This window comes from Tachypleus tridentatus, chromosome 2, assembly GCF_004210375.1.
Source record: "Tachypleus tridentatus isolate NWPU-2018 chromosome 2, ASM421037v1, whole genome shotgun sequence".
Lineage (NCBI taxonomy): Eukaryota > Metazoa > Arthropoda > Merostomata > Xiphosura > Limulidae > Tachypleus > Tachypleus tridentatus.
Window position 1 is genome coordinate 113,234,725 of NC_134826.1, and position 27,136 is coordinate 113,261,860.

The 27,136-nt window shown below is 32.7% G+C and overlaps 2 protein-coding genes across 4 annotated transcripts; both read right to left on the reverse strand.

The window, feature by feature from the left end:
- Window positions 1–284: 284 nt before the first annotated feature.
- Window positions 285–5,503, reverse strand: LOC143236374 (uncharacterized). Its single transcript, XM_076474643.1, has 2 exons — window positions 5,264–5,503; window positions 285–1,453 (listed from the first exon to the last, which is right to left on the reverse strand). The coding sequence occupies exon 2, from the start codon at window positions 1,444–1,446 to the stop codon at window positions 679–681; it is 768 nt and encodes a 255-aa protein (XP_076330758.1). The 5' UTR covers window positions 1,447–1,453; window positions 5,264–5,503; the 3' UTR covers window positions 285–678.
- Window positions 5,504–6,845: 1,342 nt separating this feature from the next.
- On the reverse strand, window positions 6,846–26,825 carry LOC143244868 (uncharacterized). 3 transcript variants are annotated; one of them, XM_076490302.1, is made up of 7 exons: window positions 26,559–26,825; window positions 21,559–22,739; window positions 21,136–21,206; window positions 20,322–20,555; window positions 17,686–17,919; window positions 11,031–11,095; window positions 6,846–9,674 (listed from the first exon to the last, which is right to left on the reverse strand). In XM_076490302.1, the coding sequence occupies exons 2-6, from the start codon at window positions 21,716–21,718 to the stop codon at window positions 11,048–11,050; spliced, it is 747 nt and encodes a 248-aa protein (XP_076346417.1). In that variant the 5' UTR covers window positions 21,719–22,739; window positions 26,559–26,825; the 3' UTR covers window positions 6,846–9,674; window positions 11,031–11,047. The 3 variants fall into 3 exon arrangements, with proteins under 3 accessions (XP_076346417.1, XP_076346415.1, XP_076346416.1); XM_076490300.1 differs by lacking the exons at window positions 6,846–9,674; window positions 11,031–11,095 and adding an exon at window positions 16,729–16,843 and having other exon boundaries at window positions 21,559–22,151; window positions 22,578–22,739; XM_076490301.1 differs by lacking the exons at window positions 6,846–9,674; window positions 11,031–11,095; window positions 26,559–26,825 and adding an exon at window positions 16,729–16,843 and having other exon boundaries at window positions 21,559–24,318.
- Window positions 26,826–27,136: the final 311 nt, after the last annotated feature.

Consider the following 27,136-nt stretch of genomic DNA (forward strand, 5'->3'; position numbering starts at 1 on the left):
ATAAATATAAATAAAGAATTGTTAGAAACTGATATTGATGAGATGAAATTTACCATTAAAGACTGTGCTAAACATGTTTAGATAAGCAATTTATAAACTAAGATGTTATTGTAAATAATATATCAGTACATCTTAAAATTTCGTGAATAAATGTTTTGGTATTTGTGGCAGCCGTCTTATTTATAGTTTGTGATTTAACACTAAAACATCTATGAACAATTACAGAATGTGGTCAGAAGCTGGTTAATATTTAAATATATAAAACAGACTATTTGTAGGGAAAAATTATCAACAGTACCTAGCAAAAACTAGCTTTATTAACATCTTTTGTCTGATGAAATCTCATATGTTATATATATTAGTGTCTAACATATATTAAAAGTAGAATCGAATTGATCTTTCCTTTTGAAAAAAATATTGTAAGTTGATTGACAAAGTCTACAATTTTAACCATTTTTTTGAATGTTGAGCACTGTATTATGCAGATGATTTGCAAGAAATGTAAGCTAACTAAAATGTGCTGGCAAATAATAGAGAAATAAAATATCGTGAATATACATTTAGTGTTTTGTATCACGTAAAGTAAATGGACTTTTTCTCTTAAATTTTAATTTCAGGAACATAAAATTGTTCTAGTTGAAGTATTGTGAACATTATAAATACGTAGAAAATATATGATTATGTAGAGCTTGACCATTTACTTTGATTACACTGGGGAACATTCATTTTGTTGCATTTAAAAAAAGACCTTTCTATAGTCAATTTGAGTGTGTTGATTTCAAATCTGAAGTCGGTTTTTGTCTGCAAGCTACAGATTTTATGCAATTTGACATTTTTATTTGAAAGACCTAAATCCCGCACTAAATCATTCAGTTCAGCCTGGGGAAGAGGCTTGGGGACGGGGAAAGGTTCAGTGTCTGAAGAACAGTTCTCCGATTGTGTACACTTTTCTGACAATTCACTGTCACAACTGTCTTGTTCGCTTGTATCATGTCCAATGTCTTTATCGTCCAATGAAGGCAAGCCTTTGAAAACTGGAACAGGAACTTCTTCAGAGTGCGGAGCAGGCTGAATAGCTGAGGGGAATGTTCGGATACGTAATCTTTTATGTCGGTTTTTCTTCCCAACACCCGTTGTGTTTACCATGCAGAAATAACAGTCAGTTACATGGTTGGTGGGTTCGCGCCAAATCATTGGAACACCAAAAGGCAGACCATTGCGTTTTCCTTTGGTCCAGTCTCGAAGCATTTCCTCACAATTGTGGCACACAACATGAGGAGCCCATTGCTTGTCTTGATCACCAATATGAATTTCAAAATATGCCTTGTAGGCACGCTTGACGAACGAGGATATGTTACGTCTCTGACGATTGAGTGCGTAGCATCCACATATGTAGCAGAAGGCATCAGGCTTGTTTCTGCAATGATATCTATTTTTGGAAGCCATGTTTGATCTGAAACAAAAGAAGAATGATCAAAATATTAGAAGCTATCTATATATATGGACGTGAAAATGCTTATACATGGTTTACGCAAGTTCACATTTGTACAATTTCATTAACCTCAAATTGCATACAAACTAGAGCTTGTAGAGAAAAACTAATTTCAGATTTGAAATCAGCGCCTAAACCTCCTTCAGAATCAGTTAAAATATCCAATGCAACTCAAAGTTACTGAAAAAGTGTTCCCCAGTGTTATTAAGTACAATGTGAACACACAAATAGGAACAACGTAATGAAACTGGTTTGTTCAATTTTTCTTTTAACAAAATTTTTCACCCATACTGATCACGCGTTTATTCAGTAAATTTATATCAGCTAGTGTGTCACATTCATTTGAAAAAGTTAGGACACCCTATGAAAGCATGTGTATTTTTGTAACATTTTTGGACATATAGATATTTAATCTCAATTTCAACAATACTGAGATATTATAGGAATATAACTAAACAATTAAAACTGAAGAAAAGACTTTTCAAGATCTGTAAATGTAATTCTACAAAAATGCATATTCCATATTCTAACTGAGGAAAAAGTTAGGACCACCACATTTATTCCCACTTAAAATGGCTCAACTCACACACAGGTGTATCACACCAGGTGCACATGATTAGAAGATCGTTATTCAGCATTTGGAATAAGGATTGCTCTATTTAAACCTCAGACATTTAGTTTGGTGTGCTCCTGACTGCTGAAGTGAGAGTGAGCACCATGGTGAGAGCAAAAGAGCTGTCTGAGGCTTTCAGAAAGAAAATTGTAGTAGCTTATGAATCTGGTAAGGGATTTAAAAAAGATCCCAAAAGATTTTGAAATCAGCCATTCCACTGTCCAGAAAATAGTGAACAAGTGGAGGGCTTTCAAAACAACTGCCAATATGCTTAGGTCTGGTTTTTAAAGCACTCAGAGATAAGTTTCTCTGATGGTTGGCCTGAAAAGAGTTTCTAATGAAAAAGAATAGTTTAATATGGAAAATAAACAATTATTTGAAAAAAAAATGCATATAATACAAAGAAGTTGATATAGTGGTGAAGAATGAAAGAAAATCTGATAAAACACTCAAATATCACTAAATGTCTATTTTTTCTAATGAGGAATCTATTCTTTAGCTACATTGATAGTTTTGTTCTATATGTACTTACAATTTATATGATTTTAAAGAGTTCTAAGAAACATAATATGAATATAGCACAAGACTCTTTACCTAATATTCATAAACATTAAAATAGAGTGGCTACATAGTTTGAGACTAGGACATCAACATAGTCGTGATGTTATTGTAAAAGCTTCAGGAAGGTTAAAGTGGAATTCATGAATGAAAATTATTACAGTATTATTGAATTATATAAAGCTCATGATTGATTACGAAATTAAACAGTAAAATTTGAATATATGTAGTACTATTTCAGATAAAATAAGAATATATCCCATGTATATGTTGATGTACGAAATTTAAGAATAGTTGTAAAGTGATATAATCAAGATTAATCAGCAAGTTGATTCTCTTCCCACCAGAACTTGTTCAATGATCACTATCGCTTATTTGTTCCACTTGCCCATTGATGTAAAACTACAGAAGAGCTATCTATGCATAGCTCTCCTTTAAAGAATTGAGGAAGATAATCAACAACATTCACTGTAGTAGTGAGGGCAGCACTTGCCAGGCACACCGCGAGAAAGTGCTACGCGTATGTTGACCTCAGTTAATGGGGGAGATGACGATGTTAGTGGAGATGGTGGCATCATAATTACACAAATTACACTGCACAACAAAGTTTTTGCTTCTTGAACACTGTTGTGTGTTCCTTATAGATTTTTGACTGCTAATCACGAAAATCACATCCAAATTTGGTCATCACGTACCGTTTCATCGAAATATTCAGTTTTGCTGCAATGGAAAAACGATATCAGGCCAACTGGAATCCGTCAATGCTTGCTGACTACTGTTGGACACTGTAACTTGATGTACCGGACATTGAATACAAACGAAAATCAGGAGCAAAACACTTTTAATTATGTTGAACTTAACAGCGTATTAGAAACATAAATGCAATTAAATACGTTATTGCCGGTAAACAGTTAACTATCTATTTCTCGAAGTTCTTACGTGATGAAGCAAAACCAAAACTATATTTGTGCATAACCCCCAGGTACCTGTCACAATGAGCAAAAACTTTCTAGGAAGTAAAACTTTTCAAAAAATTATTGTGCAGTGTTATCATCAGAGGACATTGGCACATTGCACTGATGTCACTAGAGATGATGAGATCCACAAATTGGCAGTAGAAGGTATGTTGCTGGACAGACATGACAGTAGAGACAATGATATCAACGAAATGGAAAGCCAGGCTGAATAAATTGACACTTACATGCATGATATATGTATAGCAGAACACACTGCAGCACCAGTCAAAGAAAATGTTTTGCACACTTTTCTTTTACTTTTAAATAACTGAATAGTAAATTTACTGAAGGAACAATATCATTCATGATGAATAGGTTATATAGCCATTTGTATATTAAGACAAAATGTTAATATCTCTTAAAGGACCAATTTAAGTGATTCATCAGAAAACCACAACTGGCACAAGATTAAAAAGTGTGCAAATAATTACTTTGTTGGCTGTACATTCAGTTGTTAAACAATGTTCAGCATATTCAGTTATATATATGTTCAGTTAAAAGTGTACAGTGTATCTGTTATATATATAAATATTATCTGATGATGCCAGTAGATCTATATCTTAACTAAATTATTGTACTCTGTTTCAGGGACGAAGAGTGATGATCCCCTATCACCTGACTACGTACCTTCCATATTTCATTTTACACGTTCTCCCCTGAAGAGAAGGAAAGCTGCTGAATTGTGTAAATATGAAAACAGGAAAGAAATGACCAAAAGGAGAAAAGAACAACAAAAGAGACATAAAGCTGCTGCTGGGCTGCTTGACCTTGCTTTCATAGAATCTGCTGCCACTGATAGCAGCTGTACTGATTCTGCTGATGAACTTGGAGCTACATGTGATAATTTTGACTTGTGTACATCACAATATACAACTGAGACATGTATGCAGACGGAAATATCATTCACAGACTAAGTTAGACTTGAATCTGAATGCCAACAATTGTGGAATGAAGTCCTCCACTATAAAAGTATAGCAAAAGCGAACTGTTCGAAGATGCTACTTTTGCAAATGACGACGAGAAGGTCAAATACTGTACAGGTCTGCCGCTATATTCAGTGATGATGATCATATTCAACCAAATTTACAGATATTTCCGAGATACACAGTCAGTCTCTAAATTTCAACAATTCATATTGACACTCATGAGACTGCGATTGGATGTGCCACTGCAGCTCTTAGGATACATATTTGGATTGCACACCTCAACAGTATCACGCATATTTCAGGAGGTCATAAATGTCATGAATATTCAACTGGTACCAACATTTGTTTTCTGGCCTGAGAGAGAGGAACTAAGAATGACGTTGCTCGTGTCTTTACGTGAGAAGTTTTCAAAGTGTGCCTGCATCATTGATTGTTTCGAAATATTCATACATCGGCCGTCAGACCTCCAGGCACGAGCAGACACCTATTCAAGTTACAAGTCCCATAATACTGTCAAATACCTCATAGGGATGGGGAGGACCATTTATTAAAATGGGGGCCCTACTTTACTTCAGTATCAAGTCTTCGTCTAAAATGTAGTTAAATCTATCATACAGAGTACATGATACATGTATGTAATATAACATGATGTACAAACCTTTGCTGTAATGATGACTTTATCCGACGTTGCCCTGGTTATCTGGACATTCTGTACAAATCCTGCCACAAAGTACTTGTGCGCATCAAGGCTTTTGTAACCTTTTAGACTTTCATTTGTATAGGTGGAAGTCCTGTTTATCAAATATATATAAATGTCACCATATGTAATATTTGGCAGATCTACTCTAGCAACAGTCTGACTCTGAGCAACGTTGTCTTGGCTGGATATTACTGGCGTAAATACACGTGGCAGGAGCATATACGGGTCTCGTACACCCAGTTCCTTCACTTTTTCCTCATACCTGGCCTTTTCAACACCTGTCAGGTGTGCTACAAGTGATGAAAAGCCAGCGGCAGCCATTTACATGTGAATAGTACTGAATACAGCAGTTGTTAACTCGTCAGTCATGCGGGACACTTGCCACCCAATATGGCGGTATGTTTACAAACCTCTTTGTGGTCACGTGACACTAATTGGTTCACGCAAAACCTCTATAACAGGCACATATAATATCAGAGGCAATGACATACATGTACTGAAACAACAATCATGATGAGATAATTATTAAATGTCTCAATGTTTAATCAATGGCTAAATTTAATCATGTTCTAAAGGTAATAACAGACGTTTTATATATCAAACATTTTACTAACTCATTGGTTCTATATTTAACCACACGTTTTTTTTTTTACATTTCCAGACGTTTGATATGTTAATCACTTACAGTCTTGTGAAGGATAGTTATTTAAAATACAAGCTTATGACCATCTTACTGTTTCACTAGTTTATCTGTATATGATCCGTGTAAATATATTCTTGACAAAATATTTTAGTTTGTTGATTTTTTGGATGAAAGATAAGATAATACAAAGTTGATTTTGATTTAGAATAGTGATTATAGTTGTAGCTTTTATATTGAAGTATACAATTAATACCTTAAAAATGGGCCCGGCATGGCCAAGCGTGTTAAGGCGTGCGACCCGTAATCTGAGGATTGTGGGTTCAAATCACTGTCACACCAAACATTCTCGCCCTTTCACTCGTGGGGGCATTATAATGTGACAGTCAATCCCACTATTCGTTGGTAAAAGAGTAGTCCAAGAGTTGGCGGTGGGTGGTAATGACTAGCTGCCTTCCCTCTAGTCTTATACTGCTAAATTAGGGACGGCTAACACAGATAGCCCTCGAGTAGCTTTGTGCGAAATTCAAAAATAAACAAACAAACCTTAAAAATGGCACTTACTTAAATATCGTGCATTGTAACTAGGTTGTTTTTATGCTCTCCATTTGACTATATGTTATTTCATTTGTGGATTTTTTACAGTGTTCATATGGGCTGAGCGTGTTATTATTACTAAAGCTAATGTTACTTTATGCATATAATTTTTCTTAGTATACTTTTTGATTTACTTCTACAAGTCAGAAAGACAACTACTATAATACGCATTAGTTTATATTACCAATATTTGAATGAGGTAATTAATGTGACCAATAATTTACTTTACATACTTTTAGCCTTTCAAAAAGATTCTTATTTTTGGTGCAACTAAATATAATAAATGAAAGATTTATTGTTTAACTTTTGTATTATTTAAAATAGTAACACTTACCATTTACTTGATATTCTTTGCATAAAATTTTGAAGCTGTGTGACGTCAAGACTACTGTCTGCTAAGAAACACAAAGATAGTCATACACACAAATGGGATATCAAGATAGTTCTTTATTAGGAGATCGTTATATGGTAACATATCACTGATAACAAATTTGACCTTGTGTTAATCTAAATAAAGTAATGCTTTTTGTTTTACAAACCATAATCTTATTTTCGTATCTTGCAGTTAAACTTATTAGTTTTCTTAATGAATCTAAGAACCTTTACTTATAAATCAAGTGATTAATTCAAAGTTTTTCGATAAACATGAATTACACAATTCAGTGTGTTAATATACCAGCATATAGACTGTTAAAAATTTTGCAAAATCAAGTGTGATCAACAAACAGACAGAAAAGTGCAGTTGAGGCAGTCATACGTCAATAAATTCTTTTGTGAGACAACCAAAATTAAGATAATAGGTGAAATTAATGTATGGTATATTTGTAGAATAGTGTTTGGGTAAAACCAATTATATTAAGAATTTCCAATATATATAGAAAAATCAACGTGTTTTGATAACACTATATTCCAACAATAATTTTTATGTCATATTGGTCAGCGACAAAAGTGTAATCTAATACTGTTGTTAATTTAAAAAGAAAAGTATAAAGTGAAATGTATTGATAAAAAATCCTGGATAAATAATTGTTAAAATAGAGTCTTCTTTGAATAAAGACATTTATTTATATTTTATTTCAGAAAATATTTAAGTTTAAAACTTAATCAATATCTTTACTTTAATGATATTTATTTTGCATGGGTTTTATGCAAGGTGATCCAGCATCGCATCTTTAATTTAGGATTCCTGATCCTAGAAAAACCCATAGATTCGAAAAATCTTGATAAAAATGAATAAAAAACCTATAACTCCAGCGATTTCAAAGGTAGACCTTTCTTCTTTACAAGCAAATTTGGAATCAATCTAGTCTTATGTTAAAACTCACTAAATTAGAATGTTTCACAGCACTCCCTCTCTTGAATCCTGTCACACCTGTCACTAAAATTAAATTATTCTATCTGAATAAATGCATTTTGTTTTTTATAACTATTTCTAGGAATCAAGTACGATGTGATGTGATACACACTAGTTTTTCTTTAGGTTAGATAACACATTTTTCGTCATAGCTCAATATACTATCATGCATACTTAACAAAAGAATGGGTGGTATAAGCATCACAGTTTATAATTTTACTTGATCACATTTCATACAAATTATGTTCATTTCAACATAGTACATTATAGTTGATAGGTTTTATAACAACTGGTGAACAGCTGGTCAAACGTTTGGCTTAATTATGTTATGATTTCTTTATACATAGAAAATATAACTATCACATATAAAACTATATTAAAATAACAATTAAAATGAAGTATTCTTATATATCAAACAATTTGTCCTGAAAAGGATGCTTATTTCATGTTTAGCTTTATAAGTCAGTTAACTTTAAAAGTTCTATGTAAATAACATTTATTGTTGCTACCTCTTTATCAAGTGGAGCTCCTTTCATACTAACTGCATATATTATATACATTTGTATAGTTTCTTTCTGTCTATTCTTGACATGAGTCATATGACTGATATTCAAAACTACTGATAGCTCCATAAACTTTGGGTTTTAGAAAATATACAGGATAGGACGTCAAGTTCTCGAAACGATTTTGAACTTCTGTGTTTGCTTAAATGATATTGCTTTCATTTTAATGTATACAGTCATGTGAAAAAGTTAGGACGCCCTATGAAAGCCTGTGTATTTGTGTAACATTTTTGGATATATATAGATATTTAATCTCAATTTCAACAATACTAAGAGATTATAGGAATATAACTAAACAGTTAAAACTGAAAAAAGACTTTTCAAGATCTTCTGTAAATGTAATTCTACAAAAATGCATATTCTAACTGAGGAAAAAGTTAGGACACCCTACATCCTAATAGCTAGTATTATCCCCTTTGGTTTAAATAACTGCAGTGAGACCCTTCTTGTAGCCATATACCAGTCTTTGACATCGGTCTGAAGAAAGTTTGCCCCACTCCTCAATGCAGAATTCTTTCAGCTGTGAGATGTTTGAGGGGCTTCTTGCATGTACAGCCCGTTTCAAGTCACCCCACAGCATTTCTTAGTTTTTAGCCAGTCCTTGGTGAATTTACTGGTATGTTTTGGGTCATTGTCGTGTTGCAGGGTCCAGTTCCGCTTCAGCTTTTCTTTTTTTACAAATGGACTCGCATGTTCCTCAAGCACCCTCTAATACACAGTAGAATTCATGGTGAATTCTATGATTGTGAGCTGTCCAGGTTCTGCTGATGCAAAGCAGCCCCAAACCATGACACTTCCACCTCCATGCTTTACAGTTGGTAAAGCAAATTCTTTTATTGCAGCAAAACTGAATATTTCGATGAAACGGTACGTGATGACCAAATTTGGATGTGATTTTCGTGATTAGCAGCCAAAAATCTATAAGGAACACACAACAGTGTTCAAGAAGCAAAAACTTTGTTGTGCAGTGTAATTTGTGTAATTATGATGCCACCATCTCCACTAACATCGTCATCTCCCCCATTAACTGAGGTCAACATACGCGTAGCACTTTCTCGCGGTGTGCCTGGCAAGTGCTGCCCTTACTACTACAGTGAATGTTGTTGATTATCTTCCTCAATTCTTTAAAGGAGAGCTATGTATAGATAGCTCTTCTGTTGTTTTACATCAATGGGCAAGTGGAACAAATAAGCGATAGTGATCATTGAACAAGTTCTGGTGGGAAGAGAATCAACTTGCTGATTAATCTTGATTATATCACTTTACAACTATTCTTAAATTTCGTACATCAACATATACATGGGATATATTCTTATTTTATCTGAAATAGTACTACATATATTCAAATTTTACTGTTTAATTTCGTAATCAATCATGAGCTTTATATAATTCAATAATACTGTAATAATTTTCATTCATGAATTCCACTTTAACCTTCCTGAAGCTTTTACAATAACATCACGACTATGTTGATGTCCTAGTCTCAAACTATGTAGCCACTCTATTTTAATGTTTATGAATATTAGGTAAAGAGTCTTGTGCTATATTCATATTATGTTTCTTAGAACTCTTTAAAATCATATAAATTGTAAGTACATATAGAACAAAACTATCAATGTAGCTAAAGAATAGATTCCTCATTAGAAAAAATAGACATTTAGTGATATTTGAGTGTTTTATCAGATTTTCTTTCATTCTTCACCACTATATCAACTTCTTTGTATTATATGCATTTTTTTTTCAAATAATTGTTTATTTTCCATATTAAACTATTCTTTTTCATTAGAAACTCTTTTCAGGCCAACCATCAGAGAAACTTATCTCTGAGTGCTTTAAAATTTGATTATTATACAATTATACCTTAATCATAATGGTCAACGCAGACCAGATAAAGTACAGGCAATGAACAAGCTCAAAATAGGAAAAAAATTATGGTAGAGAAATCAATATATCTAACATTTACCATGTGAAGCTCACATCATATTGAAAGTTATTACTTTACTGTGGGTGAAACCTCATATTTTGAGATATACCACTGTTAGCTCAACAAAGTGGAAAGTACAGAGTACCTCGGATAGTGCTTTATATGCAATTAATTTGAAACTGGTTTTTATTTTGTTTGTATGTAAAATTTCATTTTTTACAATGTAAAAAAATGTGATGTTTGCTTTCTTGCTATATACATTTATATGGCATTTAGTTTAATTGGTTTCTAGTAGTTATGTAAGGGATATTAAATTAACTTGGATTACTAAAATCTAGACAGAAACTAAATTAACTGAAAATTCAAGCCTCATTAATTATCACGTGCGTGGGCAATTAAGGCAACTTATAGCCAGTTAATTCGAGATTAATGTTTAAAACTACAAATGGTAAAAATACGTTTAACAACACAAGATTTAGAAGTGGTTGAAAATTAGACTCGGTCATTTTTGAAGACTCAAAAAGTAAAAAGATTGATAAATAAACTTAACTTGTTCAATACCAAAAATGTTAAAATGTTTCAAATATGAATCTATTTGTATGTAAAAATAGCTTATTTTACTTAGAAAAAATCACACTTTAAAATACCTAAATCGTCCACTGTTTCAAGTTTTGTCTTCATTGTTATAGTTTCTTCTTTTTCTTGAAGCAATCTGCAGGGTAAATCATACTATTTTCATTAGTGTTTTAGTAAGTTATATTTGAACTGTAAAAAGTAATCATTTTCATAAAATAACTTATAAGCAAAACAGTGAATGTACCAAACTGATTAATCGATATATATATAGTTTAGGTTTCATAAAATTTAATTTTTTTTGGTATATTGATTTGTAAATACATCGTTTATCTTCAGTTTATTACACAGGATTCTCTTTATTAATTAATAAGTTACTTTAAACTACTTTAGTTTGTCATCTATACGGTTAATTTACTCTTGACCAGATATCCTTCTTTCATTTTTACTATGAAACAAAGAAAATGAAGTTGTGGAAATACAGCACTGTGAACCATTTCACTTGATTGTTGTTCATTATTTTTTACAACAACTTAAACTAATGTGCTAATTGAAGTGATATTTGAGTTATTTCAAATTTATATAAGTTATATTTATTTCAATCCTTGTAGTGTTACATCTAAAAGAAGAATTTGCATTTTATTTGTCTTTTCCAAAACTAACATTTATTTTATGCAAAGTAGAAACACAGTTTAGGATAATAATATCAAAGCAAATAAATATAATAAATATATCAAAACAAATCAAACTTGTCAAATGTTCGTTACACTGTTGGTTATCACAGTTACATGCACAGCATTAAAAATTTATCTTTTTTTGTCAAAGTCCACACGGGCTGGTTCAGTTACTTTAAAAAACAACAAGTTATTATTATCTGCTTTGTTAATTCAATACACTTTGTGAGAATCCCACATTAAAAGTTGCCACTGTACGCTCTTTATAGTTAACTTACAATCACACTGTCAATATTTGACTATCGAACTCAATTTAAGATGTATATTTATATTCTGATAAACACCTAGAACATAGTATACACAACAATTAGATATTATGATGCAATAATACTTAATTAAAAGAACGAAAAACTAAGAAGGTTCTAGTAAAATGACACGATAATACAACAATTACAAATTCGTTACTAGTGAACTTCAAAAATGTGATTCATAAATAGCTACGTACACAATCTTGCAATGACTATCGTTTTTAAACAAAGCTAATTTAAGACTCACACTACTTAAACTATCTAAATTAGAACAGTCAAATTAAACATAATTTGAAACAGTCATGTATATCTAACACTCGTGTATTTAATAGAGTATTATGACAGTTATATGAAAACGTACTCAGATTACAAATACTGGGCTTAGATAGTAAATCTCTCGAATACAGTCTTTTCCTCTTTCTTCAATGTATATATAAGGAAGTATCATAAACATAATAAATATGATGCAGAGATTTATAAATATATCAAGAAAAAGGTCCCATAACATATTATGGTAAAAAGTTGTATAACATACGGACATGAATCAGTAGATTTCAGGACTTTATATTTTGCACTGAAGTTTTGAACTAATCAGTGTAAAATATAATAATAACTTGTTTGTTTTCATGTTTAGTCAATTAATACTTTTAGTGTTTGCAATGACATTCAAAATAGTGTCACTGAATAAAATGTTGAGGATCAGATAGTTGTTACTTAAAAGAAACATAACAAAAATTTTATTATCAGTTGATATTTTCTTAATGAATGATGTAGTATAACAAAAGCACTCATATGTAACATGCAATGGAGGTAATGTTAGTTTTATGTGGAGTTTCAGCGATCTTTAGCTGTTATTCTCAGAGTTTTTCCTATCTTTATCAGTTTTTGCATTTTCATATAAAACTGTCTGTCTTTTCTTATCGCATGCTATTTCAACAGAGCAACTTCGATCTTAAGCAACAGTGTGTTTTTCATATAGAAAAGTCACAAAGGGCTATCTGCTCAGCCCACAAAGGGGAATCGAACCCCTGATTTTAGCGTTGTAAATCCGCTTATGCAACAGATGCTTTTCAGAAATTTTTATTGCTTTCATAAGTATGCTATTTGCTTCAGAAGATACTGCTTCTATGTTTCTCAATGCATTTTAAGTTCATTTTCATTTTTTATAAACTGTTTTTCTTTTCACTATCTTTCTTCAACAAGTTCTTATCTCATATTTTGTCTACACTTGTGTGCAATTTTATTTGAAAGAACTTCCTATCGATGTGTTAGGCTATTAAGTTTACATTCTTTAGGATACAAACATTCAATCCACAGGTTTTCCGTACTTGGAAACCAATGAAGGAGGATCGGAATGGAAAGATGGTCAAGGCATTCGACTCATAATCTGAAGGCAGTGGATTCGAATTCCTGTCACACCAAACATGCTCATCCTTCCATCCGTAGAAGTGTTGGTAAAAAGAGAATAGCCAAAGCGTTAATGGTAGGCGGTAATGACTAGCTGCTTTCCCTCTAGTCTAACATTGCTAACTTAGGGACGGCTAGTGAAGACGGCCCTCGTGTAGTTTTGCACGAAATTCAAAACAAACAAACCAATGAAAGGAAAAACAGAATCCTGGTGGTTAAGTAGTACTTGGATCACTTAAACATACCATTTTTGTCTTAAATTCCTGTAGAAATGTCTCTGAAATGTCTCTCTGAGTACCTACAGTTTTCATTGTTATTCTTTGCTCATACATTCTTACAAACGTCTTAAAAACTTGCTAGCTCTCCAAAATATATTAAACAATTAAGATATGAAATATGTTGGACAATAAACTCTTCTTGTCACTAGGAAGTCACTTGGAAGATAACTTCTCACGGTACTTTGAATTTTTAAAAATGAGCTTCTTTTAAGATTTTAAAATCCCAATTGGACGTTATTGCTGGTTTCTCGAATAATGCATTATCAGCAGTTAGGCGAATCTCGTTTGTAAAATTAGGATAAATGAGTCACTAGGGTATATTTTGTTTTTGATTTTCGTCTCTATATGTTCACTTGCCAATGTCAAAATAGGATTTTGAATATATGAGCCTTGTGTTACCAACCCTTACAGATATTTTCTCTAAAAGTGGTTTGGACACTCAAAATATCTTGCTTCGGTTATATGGTCTGTGTTCTTTATGATAGAAAAGACAACAACAGTCAGGAGTATTAGTTAAAATCACAGTGTACAAATCTCAGGTTCTCATGCCTCATACCTTAGATCATGCCTAAAACAAATTGAAGGAAAAGAGGCGGATCTTGATTAACTTCTGTTACTCAAAGGTAAGGAAAATGTTAACTTTTCCAAAATGATCCACTTATCGCTTTTCATTATACAGAAAATACAGGTTATGTTAGAGATGGGTTCAACTTAAGATTTGAAACCTAGTACATCTACATGAAATTTATTTTAAAATACTTTATATTATTTGCTGGGCTTTTTAATTCTTATTTAAACGAAATAATTTGAAAGCAACTACAAAAAGAAAACAGGTTCTTACCAATATTTTACTGAAAAATCGTACGTGAAACTAAATATCCACATATTCTTATCCACAGCAATTGCTCATTTCCTATTTACTATAAGATCTCAAATCCCAGTCTTATCATCATATCTGGCCCTGAAACCAAGTATTTTCTAATTTAAAAAACGCAAATGACTTAAACAGGAATAATATTTTATTGACCGTGACATAAGAACAGCCAAATGAGATTGACAGACTTCATAGCTCGAGTCTAAACCTTTTTCCACGAAATTTCCTGACGACCATTCCTGGAAACCGAATCTAAAGTTGTATAATTCTTTGATAATGTATTATATTTAATGCATTTTTCGCAACATATATATTTAACACCTTAGTTAAAAATTGTCTAACACCAATTTTTACTTCTCAAAGGAGAGAGTTGTGATGGATTTACTCTTATACTTTATTTTAATATCGATGTTTATTTCAACTGAATGTATATATAGAAATGCATATAACTCACGCTGTTAAATGTGTATTGCAACATTCTTGCCGATTAATTAACGTTGTAGAAATTTCTCGAGTGCACGAATCAACAATGAATTATATGTGCATGTAAATACTAGTTATCACCATTATTGTTGTTTTAACTGAATTTTCTAGAATCTCGCCTAACGCTTAAAAACCAACGTGACACCAAGAGACAACATATATAGTTGGTTTGCTACAGTTAGTGTACTATAAATCTCGGAAGCTATAATTGCGATGAACGCTTTTTAATCGAGAAAGTAAAGATAATTGACTATATAAATTTTAAACATTACAAAGCGTTCAACTTTAACGAATTTATATCAGACGTTAGCATTTTTATTAAAACATTACATACCTTCATTGGTGAAAAACTGGACTTGTAACGTAATCAGCGAAGAGTTAACTATTTTCCCGTTAAATGAGATTATTTCACTCGCTCTGAACTCTACTCTTAATAGGATATCAAAGAAGTTCCCAATCAGATACAAGACTTAATATTGTTTGTAAGTTTGTAAAACTTTGTATATAAATCAATCTATGCAAGGACTATTTGTAGTAGCCATTACTAAAAATTGTATTATTGTTTGTATACTCAAATATATTAGTGTTAAGAGAGAGAAAAATGTGTGTATCAATCTTGTTGGCAATTATCATAAATTTCATATATCTCTACATTTCATTAACTTCTAGCTATTTGAAATCATAATACATAACATAACAAAATGAAGGATCGTCCATGATAAATTACAATACGTAACATTATAGTATGTTTAAAAAGTTGTATTAAGAAAGAGAACTGTGTGTTTCATTCTTGTTGGCAAATTGTCTGTTTGTTTGTTTTTGAATTTCGAGCATTGATACACGAAGGCTATCTGCGCTAGCCGACTCTTATTTAGCAGTTTAAGACTAGAGGGAAGGCAGCTAGTCACTACCACTCACCGCCAACTCTTGTGCCACTCTTTTACTAATGCATAGGGAGATTAACTATAATATTATAACACCCACACGGTTGAAAGATCGAGTATTTAGGATGAGAGGAATTCAAACCCACAACCTTGAGATTACGAGTCGAGCGCTTTAAGCATATGGCCATGCTGGGCCTTTGTTGGCAAATGCCATAAATTTGACACATATAAACATTAAACTATCTTCTAAATTTAAATTATCATTTCACTCTGGTTCACGCTATTTCAAATCGTAATATATAACATAATAAACTGAAGGCTCTTCCAAAATAAATTATAATACGTCACATTGCATATATCTGTTATATAATTCGTAGCTAACCAAAACGTCAGTTATAAGTTTACAGTTATTTGGTGGAGAGGAAAGTGCTAAATAACAATAATAATGCGAATAATAGGATAAGAAAATGGGTTAAGGCTTAACTTCCATTATTTTACAATTTATTCAATCAGTATTATAAAGTTTGCTAAACAGATCAAAGAACAATATGGCAGAACTTTCTGAGCATGCTAATATTACACTGTACGACTATGTTAAAATATATCAAGAACTATGTTATGCACTGTAGTCTCTCCTCATAGCGTAAAAATATTATCAGAATATAAAGGCTTACCCTAGGTAAGTTTCTGACAATATTTCACAGGTGCACAAAAATAAACCTTTGGAGAATTTAACTTTACAAGCCACTGGGTTAACATTTCTTTTCCAATAATAACACTGAAAAAATGTCAAGTAAAACGCATTTAGTTTCTAGAAGTTTCTTTAAAAAATAAAATATATAATAAATTGTGGTAATGAATTCTCTTGTGTTCATGTTTTACTTGCAGGGGCCCAGCGGTAAGTCTCCGGATTTACAACGCTAAAATCAGGGGTTCGGTTCCTCTCGGTGGGCTCAGCAGATAGCCCTATGTGGCTTTGCTATAAGAAAACACACACACATTATTATTATTACTTGCAGGGTAAACAATAATTGAATGACTGAAGTTATTTTAGGTTTTATTTTATGCATTGGTCATAATAAAAAAGGAAAAAAAAGTTATTTTCTTATATATTAGACATTATAATGAACTTTAGAAACATAAATTGGTATTGATGTCATGCACATTCTACGACTATTACAACACTTTTTTCTGCACACTAGAAGACAAATCAATACACCATTATGATTAAAAAGGAAGATATCTCAGTATGGTTAGACATATATTCAAACAAGCACAATCAGATTTTTTTTTAAATTAAGTTAATAAGTTGAAAAACTTGGATATTTTTGGTTCTGAAAAATAAAACTACATGATTTGCAAGGAGTGTTCATGATTGACTAAGTGGAGTTCTCATTGACTTTAGAATTGTTACTTTGAGCAACAAAATTTATTTTGGTTGTTTCAAATAAGTTTTTTATTCTATCTTGTTCGTAGTAGAGATGTGATGACATTTTTTTAAAACTTTAAATCACACACTTTTATATTACACGACTTATTAAGATGTATAATTTCAAATAAGTTAAAAGAAACATACTCGGCAGTAAAAGTTTTAGATTTTGCGTTTGAAGAAACAGCATTTTAAGCCAGCATTCTCTTGCATATGAGTAACTAACTTTTCCAAAAAAATATGAGGATAAACATTTTGAATGAAAATTAATAAAGGATAAATTAATAAAACTAAATAATAACTTTCTCAGATGGTAATTACATGTCATGTAGAAACTCGGATTACAAATACTTAAGTTTTATATATTCATATAATTGATAAATAAGGCATACCTGAATCTTGGTATCATTTACTGGTAGAAGTGCTTTCGTGAATGCCATTGTTGCATTAACATGATGTTGGATCGAATTAGGCTCGAAGCGGATAAAAATCACAGAAGACAACAGCAGTTTGTTTAAGGGCATTAACCACTGCATATGTTTAGTCACGAAGTCAGACGAATACTTGACAAACGATACACAATGGGGACAAACATCACTCTCTAATGTGTAACACATTTCAATGAACTGGAAAAATAAAAATGTTTGTTTTTACTCAGAAAGCTATACAATGGGCTATCAATACTGTAGGCCAACCGCAGTTATTTAGCCTCGACATTATGCATTATAAACATCCAAGCTTACCTCTGTGCTACCAGAGTGATGGAAAGAGGCAAATCAAAGACAATATGGTTCAGGTTAAAATAATTTATAAACACCTTGAAGTATTTGCACAAAGAAATAAGTTAACTCTCTATAATGTACTTATTCAGTCAGATTTATTTTGAAAGTAATGTTTGAGAAAATTAAATATTTTGACGCGGTTTGAAATAACAATACTATAATTTATTATTCATTTTATTTCAGAAAATATTGAGAAAGACCCTTGTAATTTCTAGCTGTGTACCATGAAAAATAGAGAAAACGTATAGACCATTCATAAAAGGTGCTTAAGGTCTAGTTTGTCACGTATGAGTGTCCCATTAAGCATACAGTATTCAAGTTGTTATCATTGTTTACACATAGAAAGAACGGGGATGCTAACTTCTGTTGCTTTTTAACAACAGATTGAAGATACGCAACGTTTATTTAAATATTTTGCTAACTCAAAGGTTAAATAAAATAGCTTACGCTATAGAAGTAAAAAAAAACACACAAAACTTGATACTTTGGACAGCTTAGTTTGTAGGCCTTACTTTCATTTTGCAGTTATTCAAAGTGCAAACTGATTTCGAAATTGCAGATTGTACTACATTAGTTAAAGTTCTAGAGGCAAGTGAGATTAACAATCATGTTTGAAATGTTGATTAACTGCTTTATGCATTTAGAAGTAGATATAAAGTTCAACTTATAATATCATTCACCACTTATCTCTAAGTCAAACTGTTTTGTAAATTCCATCTTTCATCAGTGACTCTAAATAAGTGTGAATGGAAATTAAAAGTATATAAGTTCACTTGGGTGAATAAGAGGCAACTGAAAACACCATGTATATCTATATATCAGGTTCTCCCATAAGTTATGTCCGAAAATTTAATACAGAAAGTGCATCATCATTTCTGTCTTTGTATAAAGTTTTATTGACTAAAATGTGTTGTAAGACGTGTATAAAAAGGTTCAGACAAATAAAAAAAACTAACCCAACTCCACTTTTTTAGGTCATTAATCAACTGAGTTTTTATAGAGATAGATGTGCTTGAGGAGCACTTTAGGCATATAATGCTTTATGAGTTTAAAAAAAGGCAATAATGCAGCAGAAAGTACACGAAATATTCAAGATGTTTATGGTGCGGAGTCTTTCAATGAAAGAAAATGTCGAAGGTGGCTTCAAAGTTCAGATCAGGTGACTACAGCTTAAGTGATGCACCACGTTCAGGTCGTCCTGTTTAGTTTAATGATGATTTGCTGCTGGCTGCACATGATAAAGATTGTGCTGTAACAGTTAAAGAACTAGCATAGAAGCTTAATTCAACCCATTCAACAGTTCATCTTCCTCTGCAACAGCTGAAAAAGGTGTTAAAACTTAGAAAACTGGTTCCCCATGATTTAACAGAAGCCAACTTTAGAGCAAGAGTGAACATTTGCACTTCTCTGCACTCTCGTTAACGTGGACAGATTAGTGACTGGAGATAAAAACTGGCTAAGGCACAACCCAAAATGGACCTTCACCCTAGGAAAGTCTTGTTAAGCGTTTGGCGGAATATTATTGGTGTGATCCGCTTTGAGTTGCTGCAACTCAATGTAACGATTGCAGCAGACTTCTACTGTCAACAGTTAGAGCGTTTGAATGCTGCACTGAAAGAAAAGAAGCCGGCTCTGATCAACCGTAAAGGTGTGACGTTACACCAGGATTATGCTCGGCCCTAGACAGCAAGGATCACACATGCAAAGATTAAAGAGCTAAACTGGGAAAACTTCTAGATCCCCTTTATTTTTTAGATTTTGCTTCATCTGATTATCGTCTATTCCGAAGTTTGCAGAATTATTTTGATGGAAAAGAGCTTGGAACACATGAATATGTCAAACTGCTCTCTCTACATTGATTTCCTCCAACCCTCAAGAATTTTATAAAAGTAACATTCAGAGGCTTGTGAATCATTGGCAGGAAGTAATTAATAATAATGGAACATTAAAAACGTTTGAACTCGTTTCTCTTGTTTTAAACCTAAAATCGGACATTACTTTAAGGGATGACCTGATATATAACTCAAAGCGTTGTTAAAGAACGAAGTGTACAGCATTTCATAATCTTACAAAACAATGCTTGTTGTTGTTTTTTAATTCTAATAAAGCGAAAGTTATCACTGAGTGTTCAAGTAAAAAAAATAGAAATAATTGATTTATCCTAAAAGTATGCTTACCGAATCTTGTATTTTTTACTTTGCCGTTATCAGTATATACATTAATATATTAATTATCATAACAGTTACCTGAAGCGGATCCATATCTTTGGTAAACTTAAAATGTGTATAAATAGGATGTAGTATTTTAATAGTGATTTCAGGAAAAGATGGCATTAGTATTCGAACTATATTTGTCCTATGCTTACACGCAGTGGCTAAAACTGTCTGAATTGTCTGACTGTGATCCTCTATTATCTCGTTGAGTTCAAAGTCGTTGCTGGTTTTCAATTTTATATGTTCTAATGCAATCATGATTTCGAGCTACATAAAAATAAACACAAAGAAAGTGGATCATACGTGTATATTTATGTTTATTATAAGCTTAAAAGAATATAAAACGTATACATACAATGTAACAAAGCCTTAAAGTGGTATTAATGGATGTGAAAAATCTCTCCTAGAATTTGGTATGAAAGAGTTAATCACTATATACAACATTTAAAATTTTAGTACTATTTATTTGTTCATATTTCAGAAGAATCATCAAATAATCTGGAAGTTAATTCGAAGTAGCCGATTCTAAAATAATTCCATAAAGAACCCTCTAGGTGGCGAACCTTTCAAAGGTAAAATTTGCAATGAGAAGGGATTTAATGTTAGAAAAAACATGAATAGTTATTTAAACATATGAAAATATATAAAGTAGAAGATTATACTATATATAAACCTAAATTATTTTTAGCAACCTCTATGAATGATTTCCTAAAATAATATTACTAGCATTCATGATATCACCCACATATCTTTGTGTTTTAGTTTGGGAAACAAAAGGAAGTCTGCTCAAAATACCAAACTAAAGTTATAAATAAACATGAAATAAGCGTGAGATGTTCATACTTACCATTGTGAGAGATGGTAATGTGGCAACAACATCTATCTCATCCGTTTCGTCGATGTTGTAATATTTCGTTACTATGTTTTGCAAAAACAAACTTAATTAAGTAATAACAAGTAACAATAAAAATTGTCCAACATATCATATTAAACACCTAACATTGCTGTCATCCTTAACTTAACAGTATCTGTAAATATCCTTATTTATAATATATATTAATACTACACTTTGTGTAGTACCCGTAAAATCCTCAGAGTAATAGTAAAAGGACTAAAGCCAGAGATTACAATATGCGTATTAAATGCAATGATAACCAAAGAAAATTTTAAAGGATTGTTTCAAAATCATGTATTTAATATTTCACTTAAAATTGTATAATGATTAGAGTTTGAATTAACAATTTCGTTTATAAAAATTCCTTTTAATTACCTTCGTCAGAGAAAGATCTATTTGGTCTATTAGTTGGCCCCAGTTGAAGCCGGAGATTTTGTCTTAGAGCATGTTGCAAAATAATTAGTTCTCTTATAGCCTTGGTGGACAAATAATATATTTCAGTATGTTGAATAATACACATCATCTCTAATATCATATTTTGGACAACAAATGGAACTTCCACTAGCCTGGAAATTTAAACGTGATTACAGAATATATAATTTCTCATACAAAAGATAATTTATTCTATTTTATGTAAAGGTTAACACGACTAACAAAACCAATCGTGCTGTGTTAAGTCTCGAGCTAAAACATTTGAAATAAAACTTTTATCAGCATTCTGAATTTTTTATTTAAAAGGTACAAACATTGCAAGCGGCCTAAATATGGAACTTGAATATACTTTTAAAAAAAGCCTCTTAGAATAAAGGCTAAAGATACAAACCCACGTCTGAGCTTCTTTGCTATCCCAATTACTATGTTATTCATAATAATCTGTAACTCAGCCCTGAATAAGTCAGGATATATCGTTATTGATTTAAAACTTCTGACAAATGATCCGATGAATGCGATGGCTTGACACGCAAGACCTATAAATATACAAAACATGAAAACCCGAGGAAAAACTATGTGGAAAACTATTAAAACCATTTGGTAAGCATGGTTTCACATCTTTGTTATTTTTTTTACAGACTATATAAATAAACAATTCAGTTCTTTAGTAAACGGTATTTTACTGCGAACATGTAGCCAGTTTACAAGAGATGAAAAGTTGCGCTACGAATATTTTAAGCTAAAACTATACGTTTTCTATGAACAGAAGCAAAGTTGAATGCATCGGATACATTTTGTTTACAAACTCGGTTGTACGCACACACGCCCCTTATACTTACGTGAAAATTATAATTAATATTTGTTATTACGTATTAAGTTAAGGATATTCAATGTGCTAAAATAAGCTGCATGAAATACGATTTGAATGAATTATATTCTATAAGCTAACTCAACCACCTAACCGACAAAATTAATCCTGTCAATTTCCATCAGAGCATCTGACCAAGTCTGTTTTTCAGCCCCCTCTGGACATGTAACGACAACTTCGCTTATTGCAGTAGTACATTCTTCATTTCCACAACAAGCTTTCACCATCAATATAAATGTTTGATTCGGCTCATGACCTGAAATTAGATTAGATTTAGGCATTTTTTATATAAAAGCTATTTATTGTATTTATATTTATCAAAATAACTGTAACCTGAATAATTAAGCCAAAAATAAACTTCTGCAGCTGAGGCAGTGTGACCCCGAAATCATTATTATATCATCTTTGAGTGAAACTATTCATCTGTCTTAAATAAACATTGTTTTGAAATCTCTCTCTATTACGGCAGGTGTTTAGGTATAAGATTAATATTTCTTGCGAAACATTAATCCCCTGGGTGCTCGAAGACTAAACAGTCCTCCTTCAGCTCCGCACGTGGTAGGAATTAAGAAAATGACTACGTGAATAGATAATAGGGATAAACAGATTGATGGATGTAATTTTATTTGTATAAATGCTAGTCTGGTAGCCGTGGCAGGCAGCAAAGCGAAGGCAAAGCGAACCCCAACCGAAAATAGAGAGGAGAAGAGACGACGAGAAGCAGGCCGGATAGAACATGAACAATACACGAACGGGCCAATTCAGTCAGGGCTGGGCTTGGATCGATAGATCAAAGTCTGTTTTGAACTAAAACGTTGTTGCCATATTAGTTTTCTGTTAGATATACATTAATAACATTGCTGTTCATGTATACGAAATTTTTCAATAACGAGAAAGTACGTTATTGTTCTCTTCATAGAACATTTATGAAACAATAAAAATATTCGACATTTATTGTTATGGTATATTTGTAAATATGACACCTATGGGGTTAGTAGTAAATTTATGGATTTAAAACGTTAGACTCCAGAGTTAAATTCCTTGCTTGTTTGATTTCTAGATGCCGTTTTAACTTTGATGGATGCAAACTACTGTTACTCAACACTGTTCCATATTTAACACACAACCAACAAGGTCCATCTTCATTACCTATCCATGTTAAACCATATTCAATAAAACTTTCATCGTACTTTCTTTTCTCTCTTGTTTCGGTATTTCTTGCATCATCCTGAGTTGAAATGCTCGCACACGACTATAACGCCAGTGAATTCGTATTAGGCCTAGAAAGATTTTTACTCGTATCAGATTTATTACTAATATTCAGCCACTTATCCATTAGAAGGGGGGCAACTAATTATTAATTTGTCTAAAAATATCTTCTTATATCTTTGGCACTTCAAAAGTATTTTCACGGACACAAAATAACATTTTAATGAAAACTCGTTCAATCACTCGAGTTTTTTCATCATACAATGACATGCTGACCTAAGATTAGTGTTGCCATAACGAAATTATAAATAAAGATTTGTGTAAAAAAGGCTAGGTTGCTAGAATATTATATTTTTCTAAAGGAAAAAGGTAACCTATTATTATTACATGTCTTTTTTCCGTTTTTTAACAAATAACAAAATATTAAGTTATAGCTGACATGCGTCTAAATCTCGAATGAAATGAAACATGACATCATAGAGCTCATTAGTACCAAGTTTGTCTAATTAAACTATAACGAATCTAGCTTAACCTAACAATTATAATTGTCATAAATATAATTATACTTCAGATAAATATACTTTGAAATCCAAACAATTGATGTTTGTTTGGAATTTCGCGCAAAGTTACACGAGGGCTAACTGCGCTAGTCGTCCCTAATTTTGCAGTGTAAGACTAGAGGGAAAGCAGCAAGTCATCACCACCACCGCCAACTCTTGGGCTACTCTTTTACCAACGAATGCCGGACCGAAACAATTGATACTGCATCTAATTGCATCACAGTGTTTCAAATTTGGACTAGTTTCAGTTATGACGTTAAGTTTCATTTCGTTTGACATTTAGCCGCTAATTCAGATCTGGCTTTTGAAAGCCCACTACACAGAGTTGACCGATGTTTCATACAACACATGCGATCGTGAGATGGTATCATATCTACTAGTAACCAGTTGTGCCACTGTCAAAGTTAATTGAGATTGTATTAACACTTTCACCGCAAGAACTTCCCCTATGCTAAATAAAATCGTCTGGCGTTAGGCAGAATAAAATATTAAAAGTTCAAATACGCGATAAATGTGTTATATTTAAGACATATTATACTTTTATGTACAGCGTATTCTGATTCAATTTGATATACTGCTAAAAAATCGAAGGAACAACTACATATTTCGGTATATTTTTGTCGTAACTAAATTTATATACGAAAAACATATTCGTTCGTCTACAAGTGTATTTTTAAACTCGCGAGTGAAGTTTGAAATAACTAAAACGAAACTCACCTCACTCAAGGAGAATACAACTCAAGGTACCCTATATAAGGTTATTACGTGAAACTATGCATTCTTCATTAATTCTCGAAACAAACACCAACATGCATCTTTTGCGGCTTGTTTTGTCAGTGTGTACCTTCATCTTGTCTACCCAAGCAGTCAGACGTCATCTGACAGAGAACGAAGTGGCCAGGGCGTTCAGGTGCTGGAGGATGGCCAGACCCAAAGGAAAGTGGCACAGCGCGTCGGTGTGTCACGAAGCGTCATTAATCGACTCTGACAATGCTACCAGGAAACGAACTCTTATGGCAGGAGACTAGATCAAGGCCGTCATAACTGCATAACAGCCAGAGACGACCGCTCTTCGGGACAGATTAGCTACAGCTCGGTCATTGAAAAATGATCTTCAGCATTCCACTGGAACCCGTGTGTCTATCCAAACAGACGGCCTGCAAGTAGAGGTATTCTGATAGTGTGCACCGTGCAGCCTCGTTGAAGTTTGCTCGTCAGCACTTGGACTGAGAACTTCCGCAATGGGTCACTGTGCTGTAGACAGACGAGGGCAGGTTCACTGTGTCTCGGAATGATGGACGTGTAAGAGTGTGGAGACGCCGAAGAGAACAATTTTCTCTTGTAACATTGTGCAAGTCAACGCTTATAGAGGAGGTTCTGTAATGGTCTGGGCAGGTATATGCTTGGGTGGCTGCATGGACTTACTCATACTTGACGGGGGTGCTCTGAACGCACGACGATATAGAGACGAAATTCTAGAACCCATTGTGAGGCCTTTTGCCGGTGCTGTCGGCGATGGGTTCATTTTCATGCAGGTTAACGCGCGAGCCCACGTCGCCAGACTGTGTATGAACTTCCTTGACGAGGAAGGAATAAAGACTTTTGAGAGGCCCTCCAGATCTCCAAATTTAAAGCTAGATATATTGTCGAGACGTGTTAGTGAACGACAGCACCCTCCTCAGAATGTACAGAAACTCCAACAAGACCTGGTAGACGAGTGGGCTGCCATACCCCAAGTTAACATCGATAGACTGATTCAAAGTGTGCCAAATCAGTATAAGAAGTGTGTCATAGCATGGAGGTCACACTAGATATTGAATGTGTCAAACATTTCTTGAATAAACGCGTAAAAACTATTTCAAGTGTTGTATCATATGGGATACAAGTTTTGGTGATATTGGTCATTTAAAAAAAATATTTCTCAATATTTTACCGTTCATCACACATTAAAAAATGGATACAGATGTTACTGAAATGAGGTAAATTACCTCAGAAAATAAAAATATTATCACACTTAGAACACCGAGATAAATTATATAAGAAAACGTACTTGTTCCTTAAATTTTTTGAGTAGTTTAGTTTCAGGAAAAACCATTCACATTCTAAAATTTCTTCGTTGAGCGTCAGATGGTTTGATAAACCATGCCTTAAAGTCTGGCGGAATGGAAATATACGTATGTTCTGAGATATACGTTTACATAAAATATTTTCGTTACACTTAAAAAAGTATGAATTCTGGAGAAGATAAATAAACCTAACTGAATCTTTCCAAAACTCTTAAGGAAGACAAATAAAACTCCACCTACCACATGGCAACCTTACTCCTTCCAGAATTGGTGTATCTTAATATATTAATCCCAGTGGCCAAACAACGTTCATGTCTTTATCGTAACTAAATGAGAAATGGTAACTCAGATAGTAGCACGTTTCCACAATAACCCATCCGTTTGTTGCATCAAGAGTGAAACTGGTGAATAGTGCACTGCCGTTAGTGGGTGTAACCTATAAATGTCACAAACTTCACTAACTTACAGGATATGCACTAAAGTGTAGAGATATAGGCATTACACAATAAGTCATTGTATTAATAAAATACCAAAATACATTTTACAATTGGTGCGTATCATGTTGAAAATGATATGATATTTGGCAATTTGAGATAAGCTGGGATGTTGATATTTTGGATATGAGATACGTATACGTTCAAAATAAGGCGAGAATATGTTAAAACACTATTAATGATAGGATGCAAATTGCTACATGAACTAACACGATTATGATATTTCAAAAACAGGTATCATATATTGACTAAAATTATTATGGAATGTAATACATTACGCTACGATTAAGGTTAAACTTCTCCTGACCAAGAAGTCTAAGCAAA

Coding starts and splice junctions, on each gene's coding strand:
- LOC143236374 (XM_076474643.1), bottom strand. CDS start 1,446: ATGGCTTCCAAAAATAGATATCATTGCAGAAACAAGCCTGATGCCTTC.
- LOC143244868 (XM_076490300.1), bottom strand. CDS start 21,718: ATGATATTAGAGATGATGTGTATTATTCAACATACTGAAATATATTAT. Junction 17,920..20,321: donor AAGATATGGATCCGCTTCAG/GTAACTGTTATG, acceptor TTATTTTTCCAG/TTCATTGAAATGTGTTACAC. Junction 16,844..17,685: donor TAAATGATACCAAGATTCAG/GTATGCCTTATT, acceptor GTTTTCTTATAG/CAAAGCCACATAGGGCTATC.